The following is a 16,405-nucleotide window of genomic DNA, read 5'->3' on the forward strand; positions in this document are numbered from 1 at the left end:
CTCGACCTACCGTCTTCAAAGGATGCCATGGGTCTGATGATGGTCACGTGATATTACCGAAACCGGTCACCTATGTTCTTGTAGCATACGTGGTGCGATCAAGACTGAATTTTAAAAACAATTTTTTTTCTAATTTTTGATCGCTGTTCCAAAAATTTTTATTAAAATTGTTCAGTATTGTGTGTTGCCAGAATGCACGGGGGGCAGCGACCAGCTGGTGGTGCGTCGCGTCTCGCCGCCCACGCGCCCCACGCCGCCGTCCAGCGGGTCTCCAGCGCCGGGTCAGCCGCTCTGGCCGCAGCCGCGCACCTCCTCGCCCCTGGTACGTTACTCTACTTCTGTCCAGCGACTCACTGAAATCACGGCTATCTCCGGAGCAGGGCCCTGGGCCGCATTTACACACTCGCACGTTACACTGCATCGCAGAAACTGACGCCACAAACAGCACTGCACTCGAGGGTTGAAGCCACATGAGCGGCACTCGTTCCCTGTCACTCGCTTTGCACACTGTAAGAACGAAAGCGGGGGCGGCAGTTTCCTCATTCACCACAACACAGATGCACGCTCGCTGCGTGTGGGACAACAGGAGTTACATACTTCTACCGAAGGCCATACTGGAGAAAACTAGAAGAAAAGTTCATTAAACTGTAAGTCCAGGCACCACTGCTATTGAGATAATAACCTTTTCCCTGCGACTTCACTCATTTACGCCTTCAACACATACACTGATCATACTTCTCCTTCCACCTCCGTATCCACCCTCCCTCTGTCTGCCACCTCATCCTCCCACTTCCGTCTCCTCCCAATTCTCACTGTCTCTCCATCTCCTCCTCCACTATTGGCCATTTCCTCAACCCCCCTCTCTTACCATATCTTCCTCTCCCTCCCTCCCACCATATCCTCCTCCCTCTTCTCCTTCCCATTTTCTCCTCTTCCCTTTCCATCAGCCCACCACCCCTCTACATCTTCCACCTGCCACATGCATCCCTCATCTCCCCTCTCCTTGTCAATTTCCTCCTCCCCCTCACTCTCTCCATCTCCTTCTCTATCCATCTCAACCTGTCCCTAGCCATGTTCCTAAGTATGTCACCTGTTCAATAAAGCCAATACTACTTACACAACATTCCTGTCATGCAGGGCAGACTAAACATCAGGAACTTGATATTGGTTTATTTGTCCCTGGCACAGAGGCCATCATACAAAGGAGGTCGAACAGCAGGCTGATACTACTCCAACAGAACATGCCTCTCATGCAGAACAGCCTATGGGTCTGGGGGCCAGAAAAACCGTTTCATTCTCCTGACTACTAGGCTACACTGCGAAGCAGGTTGATTTTGTTCTCACACAACATGCCGGTCATGGAAAAAACACGTTTCTCCCTCTCTCTCCTGTTGGGGCAAGGAGGATACAAACTCACAGTTGTGATGCTGTTACTGTGGTAAATTAGACTGAAATCTATTGGTGTTTTGGAGAACATCCCAGGCTCATACACACACACACACACACACACACACACACACACACACACATATATATATATATATATATATATATATATATATATATATATATATATAGTGTCCCAGCTATCTTGTCCACCCAAAATATCTCTGAAACAGTAACAGCTATTGGAAAACGACTTTCACCGGTATCAATATTTGGAAACATTCTAAAACGAAAGCATATGTGTTTTTTAACACAAACTTATGTTTTTTTTAAATTGACCTATATTTTTTCTTCAGCAATCCATAGCATGACAAAGCACATAAACAATGGCGTTGATTGCATCGCAATATTCCCATTACATCCCGAGATATTAAGACGCGAAGTTGACGCTTGAAACACCCGACATGCGCTGCTAGCGCAAGTCCTGAGGCTAAGGCGTGAACCCCATGCTGCCCGTAATCCCGATGTGATTGACATGCGTAATCACACTTCCATACTTATCAAGAGGTCCGAAACGAATAATACGGTCTGCTGCCATCCTGCTGCGATTACGGGCAGTGTGGTGTCACCGCCAGACACCACACTTGCTAGGTGGTAGCTTAAATCGGCCGCGGTCCATTAGTACATATCGGACCCGCGTGTCGCCACTGTCAGGATCGCAGACCGAGCGCCACCACAAGGCAGGTCTCGAGAGACGTACTAGCACTCGCCCCAGTTGTACGACGACTTTGCTAGCGACTACACTGACGAAGCCTTTCTCTCATTTGCCGAGAGACAGTTAGAATAGCCTTCAGCTAAGTTAATGGCTACGACCTAGCAAGGCGCCATTTGTACCATTGCATGTATCTCAAGATAGTCTCATTTGTATCATCAAGAATGCTGTATACCAAAGGACGATATAAAAGTTAAGTGTTCTAGTAGCTACGTTCTTTTCTTTATCACATTCATTACGAATCCTGTTCCAGACTTCGCGCCAGTCGGCGTGTGTGTACGTGTGCCCTTTCGGCTACCCGTCACTGTGGACTGGCTGCCTTGTCAGTCCACTACAGGCAGCATGGGGTTCACGCCTGAGTCTCAGGACGTGCGCTAGCAGCGCATGTCGGGTGTTTCAAGCGTCAACTTCGCGTCTTAATATCTCGGGATGTAATGGGACTATTGCGATGCAATCAACGCCATTGTGTATGTGCTTTGTTATGCTATGGATTGCTGAAGAAAATATTGGAGGTCCATTTAAAAAAAACAAAAGTTTGTGTTAAAAAACACATATGCTTTCGTTTTAGAATGTTTCCAAATATGTACATGCATGAGCCCCAGCCCTACATTGATACCGGTGAAAGTCGTTTTCCAATAGCTGTTATTGTTCCAGGGATATTTTGGGTGGACAAGATAGCTGGGACACCCTATATATATATATTTATATATAGTCATTATATGTCCAGCGATATGAAGATGCTACGACACGAATCGTCAGATATAAGGAAGATATACAGTGTGGTCAGAAATAGCCTAAAGTGCATGTAAGGGTGCTCCATGGTAGATTCTGCTGAGAAATAATAATTTCTTAGGAAAAAAAATTCTATATGTTGTTCCGTTTCTGAGTTAATTAGCATTGTATTTAGCCAGTCAGGACGTTGTACATCCAACTTCAAGTTGGTAGCCAGAGACGGTGTCATCAAATGTGTTCTTCTTTTGGTTCCTTAGAACAGTCTGGCTAACTTCAGTTAATTGATTCGGAAACACGAATTTTTTTCTTAACAATTTTACCTTAGCACAGTCTACCCTGCCACACCTTTACAAGCTTTTGACACTTTTTCTGACCAACCTGTATAATTGTTCATAGCTATGATTGATGCACGAAATAACCTCAACAGTAACTGCTACGGAAGAATGGAGGGGATACCATTTTTATCGGAACATAGGGAAAGGTTTTGGTTGCAGTGTATTGCCTTGTAGGCGACTGAATAATTTACTGTTTTTGCAAGGGTCACATTCAATCCTGACTGGTTAAAATGACACCTTTAAGTTCTAGTATTTTGTAACTGAACTGACAAATAAAAAGTAAATGTACACGTCAAAACCACTAAGAACTGATGCGACCATGTAGTGACGAATTTATCATCTCTATTTCATTGTACACTTCCCTTGATGGGCTACAGACACCACACAGAACCTCTCTGAGGGAAATGGAAATGTAGTAAATCTAATAACAATTAACTTGCATTTAGAAACCTTATCATTTATCACTGAAATTAAACATCAGATGCAATATCACCAAGACATTTACTATCTTATGTTACTTTAAACCATTACGTATCAATATGGGGAGTCGGTATGGATTAGCAACAGCAGAAATGTAATTCTATTTCGATAGACGATAGTGGAGAAATGGAAGTTGTCACTCGTTGAACTCACTAGCGTGAGGTCTGACTAAGCATGCGATTAATGAAATGGTGGCAGTCTGCTACAACATGGCGTCCTATACCATGCCTTTAATCAGCACTGTTCCCAGAATACTGAAAATTAATTATTCGTATTGCTAGCTAAGCATGGTAACGTAAAGGAAGGAAACAGCTCAAGGCCCATCAATGGCTTCAAAGTCCAACTACCTGAATGATTTCGAACTGACACTGTGCCTTAAGTGCTAGTTTCTGGAACCCACACTAAATAGTTAAACGCCACACGCAGTAGTCAAAACAAAGTAAATCATTCCTCGCTCCCAGTGACGCTGATGCCATCGGGTTTTAATGCGACCTAATTTCAACACGAGCTATCATCCGACACTGTCCGCCCCTGGTAGCTCAGTGGACAGCGCGACGGAATGTCATCCCTAACGGCCCGGGTTCGATTCCCGGCTGGGTCGGGTTCCGTACAGGTCGCGATTCGAGACAGGACACCGGTCCATCTGGAAGGCCAGCATCAACTGGGAGACAGAAGTGGGAGACAATTAAGCACCCACTCTATAGTCCCGATCTCTCCCCTTGCGATCATCACGCTTTCGGCACATTGGAAAAGGCCTTGGAAAGTCGATGATAACTGTAGAACGAGGGCGTGCAGCAGGCAGTTACAGACTTCTTCACGCAGTAAAATATGGTTCAAATGGCTCTAAGCACTATGAGACTTAACATCTGTCCCCTAGACTTAGAACTACTTAAACCTAACTAACCTAAGGACATCACACACATCCATGCCCGAGGCAGGATTCGAACCTGCGACCGTAGCAGCAGCACGGTTCCGGACTGAAGCGACTAGGCGCTACAGTCTGGAACCGCGTGACCGCTACGGACGCAGGTTCGAATCCTGCCTCGGGCATGGATGTGTGTGATGTCCTTAGGTTAGTTAGGTTTAAGTAGTTCTAAGTTCTAGGGGACTGATGACCACAGATGTTAAGTGCCATAATGCTCAGAGCCATCCACTGAAGCGACTAGAACCGCTCGGCCCCAGCGACCGGCCATGCAGCAGGACACGGGGTTTTACCAAACGGGTAGCTTCAACCTGGTGCATCGTGGGATGATTTCCTGAATGTTCTTGGCTATTTTGCCTGATTGACATATAGATTCTGGTTTAAATGGCCTTAGAAACGAAACTTTATGATCGCCCCTTGTAGGAGTATTTGTATGCCTAAGTGTATTCATAAATTTGCGTATGTGCCTTCATCCGCATGTGCATATACGCACATAGGATCCATATATGTCACAGAAACTTTCTCGCTGCTGAGACTTGCTGCTGTTTGTATTTGCTGCGTAGGCTATATGAATACATTTTATGCAGAGAATGACACAGTCTCTGGTTGAGGGATCTGAAAATCGCGTAGAAGGATGCGTTCTGATTACAGGAGTTCTGTGAAGCCTGTTTCTATAAGCAAAAATTTTTAACGTTTGATATTAACTCGATAGCTCACAAAAAACGAGGTAATGGAGTTTTCAACGGCTAATTCTCTGAACATTTTCAGGCCACGTTTCCGTTTGTATCGTAAAGTCACTCTACACATTTAGTGTATAGTTTTTGACAAAGTAAAAATAAAATGTACTCTTATGATATATTCTTGGAAATGCCATGTAGTGTGTGATCTCTAAAACAGACTATATCAACTGTGGAGGCATGCTGTTGGTCAGCGCACACCTTGCTAGAAATGCCAAATATCGATCATGTGATCTACTTTGCAGATGACGTCACCGACGGAGCAGGCGACGTCCTCGGCCAGCTCGGAGAGCGGCGGCGCCCCGCGGCCCCGGGACCTGCGCCTCAGCAGGCACTCGCCGCCCCCGCAGCCCACCACCCCCGCGCCGGACCTCGAGCTCAACGGTCACGCCATCAAGGAGCGCCTCATGACGTCACGAATCCCTGAGAGTTGCGTATGATGGGACGGCGCCGGCGGCCGCGCACCGCTGGTCCGCAGGATGATGGCTGCAGACGCCACCGGCCACTACCTGGCCACGGATGTCTAACAGTCTGCGAGGAGCTGACTGCAGGCATCACTGGACGCTGCCTGGCTGTAAATCCTGGAAGTCCAGTCTGCAGCCGCTGAGCTGCAAAGAATTGGCTGCTGGCGCCATTGGCTACTAGCTGCTCACGGATGTCTAACTGAGTCACATGGGGCTGACTTCGGACACCACTGATGGCTGCCTGGCTTCAGAAGTCCAATCAGTCTTTACTGTAGTCTAGGGTGTCGACTGCTGACGTCACTGGCTGCTACCAAAAGGTGCATGTCTATCTGGTCTTTATGGTGGTGGAATCAGACGTGACTGGACACTGTCTGGCTATGTTAGTACACACAACAACACCGCCGAAATCCACAACATTCGCAGAAGATGTCATTGGTTACTAGCTGGCCACGTGTATTTATCTGTGTACAGCTGGTTTCAGAGACTTGTGGATACAATGTAATCCCGGAAGTGCAACCTGAAGTTGTTGAAGAGAGTACCAATGACAACTACTTTGCAACAGATGCTTCATATGCGACCACTGGACCCAGCGGTGCCCTCTGCAGACGCTGTCATCAGCCGTCCTCGAACGCCTAGTATGTCGCCAAGTCGTCTGAAAGACGACGCAGAGAAACTTTGCCCCTGACGATGTAAGTCCCATATGCGCAGAAGCATTTATCATCCACGGACATACCCAGTTGGAGCAAGGTTTCCATATTGGTTGCAATGGAGAATTCGGAACTGTCTGAGTGATTATAGCTCAGGCTTGTGTCTCGCATACAGTAGGAGGATTTGTTTTCTGACATGCTTGAACTGAAATTTCGTATTACGTGCTGGTGTCGTCCTATGTAATGGAGCATGACAGGTACTATAAGAAAGCGACTAAGGCTGACCTTCGAGTTGCCAGAAATGGTTTTCATGCGATGCCGTAAAGTACCTATTAAAAGTAAACGACTACTTGTCGACACAACACTGCAAGCGTCAAGACTTAGCAAGCCCGTTGTGTGTAAATGTTTCTTGCGACTTCACACTGAATGTACCGACTGTGTTGTCAGCATTTGCAGTTAGTGATCAATTCCTCACGAAGTAGATACCACCGTGGACCCTTACAGAACATGTGTCTACCGGCTTTTTATTGTCAGACCGACATTGCTGGCCTTTTTCACTACTTTCTCCTAACAAGAAACTGAAGAGAGCATTATGTTACGTTAATTTCATAAAATAGTCTACAGATCGTCCTAAAACACAAGAAATTCGTCTATGTTATGTGCTTTATAGTGATATGAAAAGTTGTCCAGTTGTGAAGAAAGGAAATCTAAATCATATTCAACATTCATAAAATTTGAAAGTCAAAAATTTATTTATTTTTCTTCTGCGCAGCGCCATAGTACACATTTTTTTTATTTATACGTTATCGTGCAGTTTTCTTTCCTTTCATTGTGTTCAGGCATTGAAACTTGTGGTGTATTACTGACCAGAATTATTGGCGGAACTGTGGTTACATTTGTCTATACAGGGTGTTTTTAAATAAATGAACAGTGAGAAAGTTTCGGGGAAATAAGCAGCTCTTCTAGGTGTGGATCAAGTTGTCGTTAGTTAAATAAAATTATTGTTTTGATGACCTTCAGACGACACTTCTCAAACAGTGAAACGCTGATATCCTATAACCTTAATTCTGAAGAAAGCTGACTGTCCACACTGTATCAAATAAAAAGTACCGAAGTAGCTACCTGCCGTTTATCATTAAATTGGTGTTGTGTGTCGAACGATCAAATAACGATGCTGTAACGGAGGGAATAAAAGTAAAGGCGTATGTGAGTCCAAATATGAGTGCAAATTACGAGATCAAAACTATATCACTGTGTTCTTTGTGTGTGATACTCGGACATTTAACGTATACGTTTCCTGTCGTGCTGTCGATTCATTTTCAGTCAGAACTGTGCGCGTGACGAATGATTTGGTAGGTGAAAGAAGCCGCAGGGAATCGTTGATCTCATAGCAACGAACAACAAGACTCTTAATTGGTGAGACTCTATTGATGTTTTATGTGTGTAGTGTTTTATACGTATAATAAAAGACTTGCGCGGCGTTTCCGTAAAAAGAATGTTTTATGTGTTATCACTGTATGAAATGTTCGACAAATGTATATATTATTGACTAATGAAATCGTTAAAACTGATGTGGACAATTTTTGTGTCTAGTTCAGAACTCAAACAATATAAACCTGTGATTCTGATCGAAAATGTGTTTTCCTAATGTATACCCATTGCCCAATATTATGATCCTGACGAGTGTATCAATTTTCTTGGAATGTTCTGTGTAGAAATTACATGCAAGGTTGAATGCCTCAACAGGAGGCATATAGAATCTTATAGTGTCACTGATGTTATCTAAAGAGTTGCCTAACATCAGCGTTGTTCGAATGCACCAGGTACTTCCAACCATAGTTTCTTCTGCATAACCATTTCCTTCATCTCTGCCGAAAACTGTTTACACTAAGGTTTCCTCGTACGCCAAATAAGGTTTGTTCAGCAAACTTAGGAAGAAACCATTGCAAGTTACGATAGCTTTTCATTTAGAAGTACATGTTACACATCAATTTATATTAAGAGGAGCAAAGAATTCAATAAAAATATTTGACAAATCAGTCATAAAGACATGCTTTCTAAGGTTAAATAGGAGATGAAACAATGAGGCAAGCTTACGCACTGCTAAATTAACCCTGGCATCACACACTTTAATTTTAAAGTAACTCAAATGTAGGTCATCATGGGGTAGTAACGATTAAATCATTTGTGAAATTAACGTGTGGTATTAAGGAAATAGAGAGTACTCAGAATAAAAAGAAAATCCAACTTCTGATTTTCGTGTACATCCTTTCGCATTGCACTCTCCCCCGAAAGAAATTAACACATACTCGTGCAGTGATGTAATCTCGTTAAACAATCGATTTTACTTTCATAATGGTTGAATATTCTAGAATACACTGTTCTCGTGTAAAGTGACTTCATCTACACAAACAAAAACGTACATAGTATTGGTTAAAAACAGTCTTGGTTGCAGTTCTAGCTTTTTATTTTTCAACGACGCGTTTCGCCTTATTTAGGCATCTTCAGGTTATCTTTTCTAGATGGACGCGAGAGGCACCAAGATCTGCATAACGCGTTCCCGTTCAAAGGAGCGAATTACAGAGAAAGATGGATGCTCAGGTAATTCGCATAATGCACCACAGCCAACCAGTACGTAAATGTACGTTTGTTTAAAATTGTATATCTTCGAAAATTTTTCGCCAGTTGCTATGAAGTTCTGTCACAACATTGCATTACAATATGGGCGTGTTTTTATATACCTACTGGAGAGCGATTTGGTATCTGAGACGCTGAGATCCAGTAGGGTCTGAGGCACGCCTTAGTCGTACCCATATGAAAGTGAATACGAGAGAAATCAGAGACACCTTTTCGTGAATGTTCTTAGACACAGTTAGGGCCTAAGGCATGGATGAACTCACCATAAAATCAAGAGGAGTCAAGAAAATGCATACATGCTATAATCTCAAAATACACGTGGGGTGCTTCAGGCTCTAATGGACCTCACATACTCTTGTTCAAAATCATAAATATCCGAAAGTTTTACACCGATTGATTTGTGACTTTGACCGTGCCTTGTAATCGAATACGCGGGTGTTTCTTCACACATGTTAAAAGGTTTTGCATCACCTCGGTTCCGAGAGTTCCGCAACCTGTAAAGAAAATTGGAATAGAGATCAACATAAACATCATTTCCGCCCTCTTTGTGGCTCATGAAAACCACACTTTGCATGTTGTACCACCATACAGCGAGACCTTCAGAAGTGGTGGTCCATATTGCTGTACAAACCGGTACCTCTAATATCCAGTAGCACGTCCTCTTGATTGATGCACACCTGTATTAGTAGTGGCATACTATCCACAATTTCTTCAAGGCTCCGTTGGTTATCCCATGCATGTTCAATAGGATCCATGTCTGGAGAACATGCTGGCCACTCTAGGTGAGCGATGTCGTTATCCTGAAGGAAGTCATTCACAAAATGTGCACGATGGCGTGCGAATTATTGTCGATTAAGACGAATGCCTCGCCAATATGCTGCCGATATGGTAGCACTACCGGTGGGAGGGTGGCACTCACATATCTTACAGCCATTACGGCGTCTTTCCTGACCACCAGAGGCGTATGTCGGCCCCACATAATGCCACCCCAAAACAGCAGGGAACCTCCACCTTGCTTCGCTGGCTGGACATTGTGTCTAAGGCGTTCAGCCTGACCGGGTTGCTTCAAAACACGTCTCCGACTATTGTCTGGTTCAAGGCATATGTGACACTCATCGGTGAAGAGAACGTGATGCCAATCCTGAGCTGTCGATTCGGCATTTTGTTGGGCCCATCTGTACCGCGCTGTATGGTGTCGTGGTTGAAAAGACGGACGTCGCCATAGACGTCGGGAGTGAAGTTGCGCATCATGCAGCCTGTTGAACACAGTTTCAGTCGTAACACGACGTCCTGTGGCTGCACGAAAAGCATTATTCAACATGGTGGCTTTGCTGTCTAGGTTCCTCCGAGTCATAATCCTCAGGTAGCGGTCATCCATTGCAGTAGTACCCCTTGGGCGGCCTGAGCGAGGCATGTCATCGACATTTCCTGTCCCTCTGTATCTCCTCCATGTCCGAAGCGCTTTGGTTCCTCCGAGACACTGGGACACCTCCCTTCCTGGCATTAAGTAACAATGTGAACGCGCTCTAACCGCGGTATTGACCATCGAGGCATGGTTGTACTACAGACAACACGAGGCAAGTACCTCCTTTATGGTTGAATGACTGGAAATCGTCAGCATTTGGACCCCCTCCGTCTCATAGGCGCTGCCCATGCTTGGTTGTTTACATCTTTGGGCGGGTTTAGTTATATCTCTGAACAGTCAAAGGGACTGTGTCTGTCATACAACATCCACAGTCAACGTCTGTCTTTAGGAGTTTTGGGATCCGGGTGATGCAGAACATTTTTGTTGTGTGTATATACCAATTGGAGCACCGAATGATGTAATCAAAGTGTGATATACATTTATTATATATAAATTTATATACCATATAACGCACTCATAGGTATGTAAAAACACTCACATATTCGAATGCAACGTTGTTTCATAATTTCATAGAAGTTGGTGAAAAACTTTCAGAGATTTAAGATCACAAACACTTACACTGATATAAATAAAAGTGTAATATTCGTTTATTCAAAATTGTAAATCTCCGAAAGTTCTTCACCGACCACTGTGAAATTTTGAAACAACGTTGCATTCGAATACGTGCTAATTTTTATAAACCTGCTTTTAATATATGTAACATACCGATGAATATGTAATATATTGGGAGAAAACGTTAATACCAAAAATGTCCAGACGTTCTTGACAGATTTACTTCAAACATTCATACGGTACCGCAGAGTACATTTGGACGGACTTAGGCTACATTATATATAGTTAGTATTTATGGCTTATTATTACAATATTATTACAGAATTTGAATCTGCAGAAAAAATAAACGCTAGAGTTGAGAGAGAGAGGGAGAAGGAGATGGACCGAGAAAGAGGGATGTGATGGTGGACTAGGAGACAGGGTAGGAGGAGATAAAAAGAAGCGAATAGGGGGAAGGAGGTAAAGTACAGAGAGATAGGGAAGGAGGGGGAGATGGGCAGAGACAGGATCATGATAGGGTGCGGACATCGGCCTTAACTCGTCAAACAACTAAATTAGCGTCTGCGTGAATGAGAAGTGATCATATTATGTACACAACGGCACCTGCACATCATGACGTCGAAAACCTGGCCCCGCCGTTGGATAAGCAGCTGCAGCAGCAAGTCGTATACTCCTAGCCCACTCATTTGTTACATAGTTTAATTCTTAATTTCTTCGCGTGTTTTTGGTACTTGCATTGTTTAATTCATAAATTTCGGGCGTATTATAGTATTTGAGAGTTGTAGCATCGCGTTTTAGTACCTGAGTAGTGTAAATTCGCGTAGTCGTTTGTCTTCTGTTTTTGTTTTGAACGGCCAGTGTCGGTTGGTCACAGTCAGTGTGCTCCCTGCCGCCGTTGGATAAGCAGCTGCAGCAGCAAGTCGTATACTCCTAGCTCACTCATTTGTTACATAGTTTAATTCTTAATTTCTTTGCGTGTTTTTGGTACTTGCATTGTTTAATTCATAAATTTCGGGCGTATTGTAGTATTTGAGAGTTGTAGCATCGCGTTTTAGTACCTGAATAGTGTAAAATCGCGTAGTCTCCCTCGGCTGCCGAGCAATGTGTCAGCAGTGCGCAAGTAGCAGCATTACTGCAGTTACTAGGTAATCTTGTATTTTAATAGCCGTTTGAATTTTGTCGATTTGTTTGCGCTCTCTGTAGATTAGTTCAGACGTTCTTTTCACAACAGTTTTTAGCATGGATAGGGACTGCAACTGCTGTGTTCGGATGCAGGCTGAGTTGGCATCCCTTCGCTCCCAGCTTCAGGCAGTGTAGGCTTCGGTCACACAGCTTGAGGCTGTTGCCAATGGGCATCGCTGTGGGGGTCCGGATGGGGGTTTGTCGGGGACGGCCAGCTCGTCCCACGCATCCCCCGATCGGACTACGACTGTGGTTGCCCGGGATACTGCCCGCATTGAGGCTTATCCCTCACCTGTGGTAGAGTGGGAGGTCGTCTCAAGGTGTGGTAGGGGGCGAAAATTCCGGAGGGTTGACAGAAGGCCTCTCCAGTTTGTCTGACGAACCGGTTTCAGGCTCTGTCTCAGGCTGATACTGATCTTCGGCCTGACATGGCTGCTTGTCCTGTTCCAGAGGTTGCCCCTCAGTCTGCAAGATCCGGGCGGTCGCAGAGGGTGAGCTTACTGGTAGTTGGGAGCTCCAACGTCAGGCGCGTAATGGGGCCCCTTAGGGAAATGGCAGCAAGAGAGGGGAAGAAAACCAATGTGCACTCCGTGTGCATACCGGGGGGAGTCATTCCAGATGTGGAAAGGGTCCTTCCGGATGCCATGAAGGGTACAGGGTGCACCCATCTGCAGGTGGTCGCTCATGTCGGCACCAATGATGTGTGTTGCTATGGATCGGAGGAAATCCTCTCTGGCTTCCGGCGGCTATCTGATTTGGTGAAGACTGCCAGTCTCGCTAGCGGGATGAAAGCAGAGCTCACCATCTGCAGCATCGTCGACAGGACTGACTGCGGACCTTTGGTACAGAGCCGAGTTGAGGGTCTGAATCAGAGGCTGAGACGGTTCTGCGACCATGTGGGCTGCAGATTCCTCGACTTGCGCCATAGGGTGGTGGGGTTTCGGGTTCTGCTGGATAGGTCAGGAGTCCACTACACGCAACAAGCGGCTACACGGGTAGCAGGGGTTGTGTGGCGTGGGCTGGGCGGTTTTTTAGGTTAGATGGCCTTGGGCAAGTACAGAAAGGGCAACAGCCTCAACATGTGCGGGGCAAAGTCAGGACATGCGGGGACCAAGCAGCAATCGGTATTGTAATTGTCAACTGTCGAAGATGCGTTGGTAAAGTACCGGAACTTCAAGCGCTGATAGAAAGCACCGAAGCTGAAATCGTTATAGGTACAGAAAGCTGGCTGAAGCCAGAGATAAATTCTGCCGAAATTTTTACAAAGGTACAGACGGTGTTTAGAAAGGATAGAGTGCATGCAACCGGTGGTGGAGTGTTCGTCGCTGTTAGTAGTAGTTTATCCTGTAGTGAAGTAGAAGTGGATAGTTCCTGTGAATTAATATGGGAGGAGGTTACACTCAACAACCGAGCTAGGTTAATAATTGGCTCCTTTTACCGACCTCCCGACTCAGCAGCATTAGTGGCAGAACAACTGAGAGAAAATTTGGAATACATTTCACATAAATTTTCTCAGCATGATATAGTCTTAGGTGGAGATTTCAATTTACCAGATATAGACTGGGACACTCAGATGTTTAGGACGGGTGGTAGGGACAGATCATCGAGTGACATTATACTGGGTGCACTATCCGAAAATTACCTCGAGCAATTAAACAGAGAACCGACTCGTGGAGATAACATCTTGGACCTACTGATAACAAACAGACCCGAAATTTTCGACTCTGTATGTGCAGAACAGGGAATCAGTGATCATAAGGCCGTTGCAGCATCCCTGAATATGGAAGTTGATAGGAATATAAAAAAAGGGAGGAAGGTTTATCTGTTTAGCAAGAGTAATAGAAGGCAGATTTCAGACTACCTAACAGATCAAAACGAAAATTTCTGTTCCGACACTGACGATGTTGAGTGTTTATGGAAAAAGTTGAAGGCAATCGTAAAATGCGTTTTAGACAGGTACGTGCCGAGTAAAACTGTGAGGGACGGGAGAAACCCACCGTGGTACAACAACAAAGTTAGGAAACTATTGCGAAAGCAAAGAGAGCTTCACTCCAAGTTTAAACGCAGCCAAAACCTCTCAGACAAACAGAAGCTAAACGATGTCAAAGACAGCGTAAAGAGGGCTATGCGTGAAGCGTTCAGTGAATTCGAAAGTAAAATTCTATGTACCGACTTGACAGAAAATCCTAGGAAGTTCTGGTCTTACGTTAAATCAGTAAGTGACTCGAAACAGCATATTCAGACACTCCGGGATGATGATGGCATTGAAACAGAGGATGACACGCGTAAAGCTGAAATACTAAACACCTTTTTCCAAAGCTGTTTCACAGAGGAAGACCGCTCTGCAGTTCCTTCTCTAAATCCTCGCACAAACGAAAAAATGGCTGACATCGAAATATGTGTCCAAGGAATATAAAAACAAGTGGAATCACTCAACAGAGGAAAGTCCACTGGACCTGACGGGATACCAATTCGATTCTACACAGAGTACGCGAAAGAACTTGCCCCCCTTCTAACAGCCGTGTACCGCAAGTCTCTAGAGGAACGGAGGGTTCCAAATGATTGGAAAAGACCATAGGTAGTCCCAGTCTTCAAGAAGGGTCGTCGAGCAGATGCGCAAAACTATAGACCTATATCTCTGACGTCGATCTGTTGTAGAATTATAGAACATGTTTTTTGCTCGAGTATCATGTCGTTTTTGGAAACCCAGAATCTACTATGTAGGAATCAACATGGATTCCGGAAACAGCGATCGTGTGAGACCCAACTCGCTTTATTTGTTCATGAGACCCAGAAAATATTAGATACAGGCTCCCAGGTAGATGCTATTTTTCTTGAATTCCGGAAGGCGTTCGATACAGTTCCGCACTGTCGCCTGATAAACAAAGTAAGAGCCTACGGAATTTCAGACCAGCTGTGTGGCTGGATTGAAGAATTTTTGGCAAACTGAACACAGCATGTTGTTATCAATGGAGAGACGTCTACAGACGTTAAAGTAACCTCTGGCGTGCCACAGGGGAGTGTTATGGGACCATTGCTTTTCACAATATATATAAATGACCTAGTAGATAGTGTCGGAAGTGTCATGCGGCTTTTCGCGGATGATGCTGTAGTATACAGAGAAGTTGCAGAATTAGAAAATTGTAGCGAAATGCAGGAAGATCTACAGCGGATAGGCACTTGGTGCAGGGAGTGGCAACTGTCCCTTAACATAGACAAATGTAACGTATTGCGAATACATAGAAAGAAGGATCCTTTATTGTATGATTATATGATAGCGGAACAAACACTGGTGGCAGTTACTTCTGTAAAATATCTGGGAGTATGCGTGCGGAACGATTTGAAGTGGAATGATCATATAAAATTAATTGTTGGTAAGGCGGGTACCAGGCTGAGATTCATTGGGAGAGTGCTTAGAAAATGTAGTCCATCAACAAAGGAGGTGGCTTACAAAACACTCGTTCGACCTATACTTGAGTATTGCTCATCAGTGTGGGATCCGTACCAGATAGGGTTGACGGAGGAGATAGAGAAGATCCAAAGAAGAGCGGCGCGTTTCGTCACAGGGTTATTTGGTAACCGTGATAGCGTTACGGAGATGTTTAATAAACTCAAGTGGCAGACTCTGCGAGAGAGGCGCTCTGCATCGCGGTGTAGCTTGCTGTCCAGGTTTCGAGAGGGTGCGTTTCTGGATGAGGTATCGAATATATTGCTTCCCCCTACTTATACCTCCCGAGGAGATCACGAATGTAAAATTAGAAAGATTAGAGCGCGCACGGAGGCTTTCAGACAGTCGTTCTTCCCGCGAACCATACGCGACTGGAACAGGAAAAGGAGGTAATGACAGTGGCACGTAAAGTGCTCTTCGCCGCACACCGTTGGGTGGCTTGCGGAGTATAAATGTAGATGTAGATGTAGACATGATAACGAATGCGATCCGGCAGTGTCAGATCTCCTCTGAGCATTCACACGCGGAGTGTCCGCCGTGATACGACGTGGTGCCACTTCTGTATCGACTGGGCGTATCACTGTCTACCATGTTAAAGTAAGCCGCACTTATGGTCGACATTCAGAGAGTCGGCGGTGCTTCAGATGTCGTCAAACTATTTGCGTCGACAGTTGTTTTCCTGCAA

The 16,405-nt window shown here is 44.8% G+C and overlaps 1 protein-coding gene across 1 annotated transcript in view; it reads left to right on the forward strand.

Moving 5' to 3' along the window:
- The window catches only part of LOC126204242 (hemicentin-2-like), a 308,103-nt gene extending 302,299 nt beyond the window's left edge, over positions 1–5,804 (forward strand). Inside the window, exons 10-11 of the mRNA XM_049938636.1 lie at positions 192–322; positions 5,610–5,804. Of these exons, the coding sequence (XP_049794593.1) occupies positions 192–322; positions 5,610–5,804 (326 nt within the window). The remainder of the gene's footprint in view (positions 1–191; positions 323–5,609) is intronic.
- Positions 5,805–16,405: the final 10,601 nt, after the last annotated feature.

This window comes from Schistocerca nitens, chromosome 9 (genome assembly GCF_023898315.1).
Source record: "Schistocerca nitens isolate TAMUIC-IGC-003100 chromosome 9, iqSchNite1.1, whole genome shotgun sequence".
NCBI lineage: Eukaryota > Metazoa > Arthropoda > Insecta > Orthoptera > Acrididae > Schistocerca > Schistocerca nitens.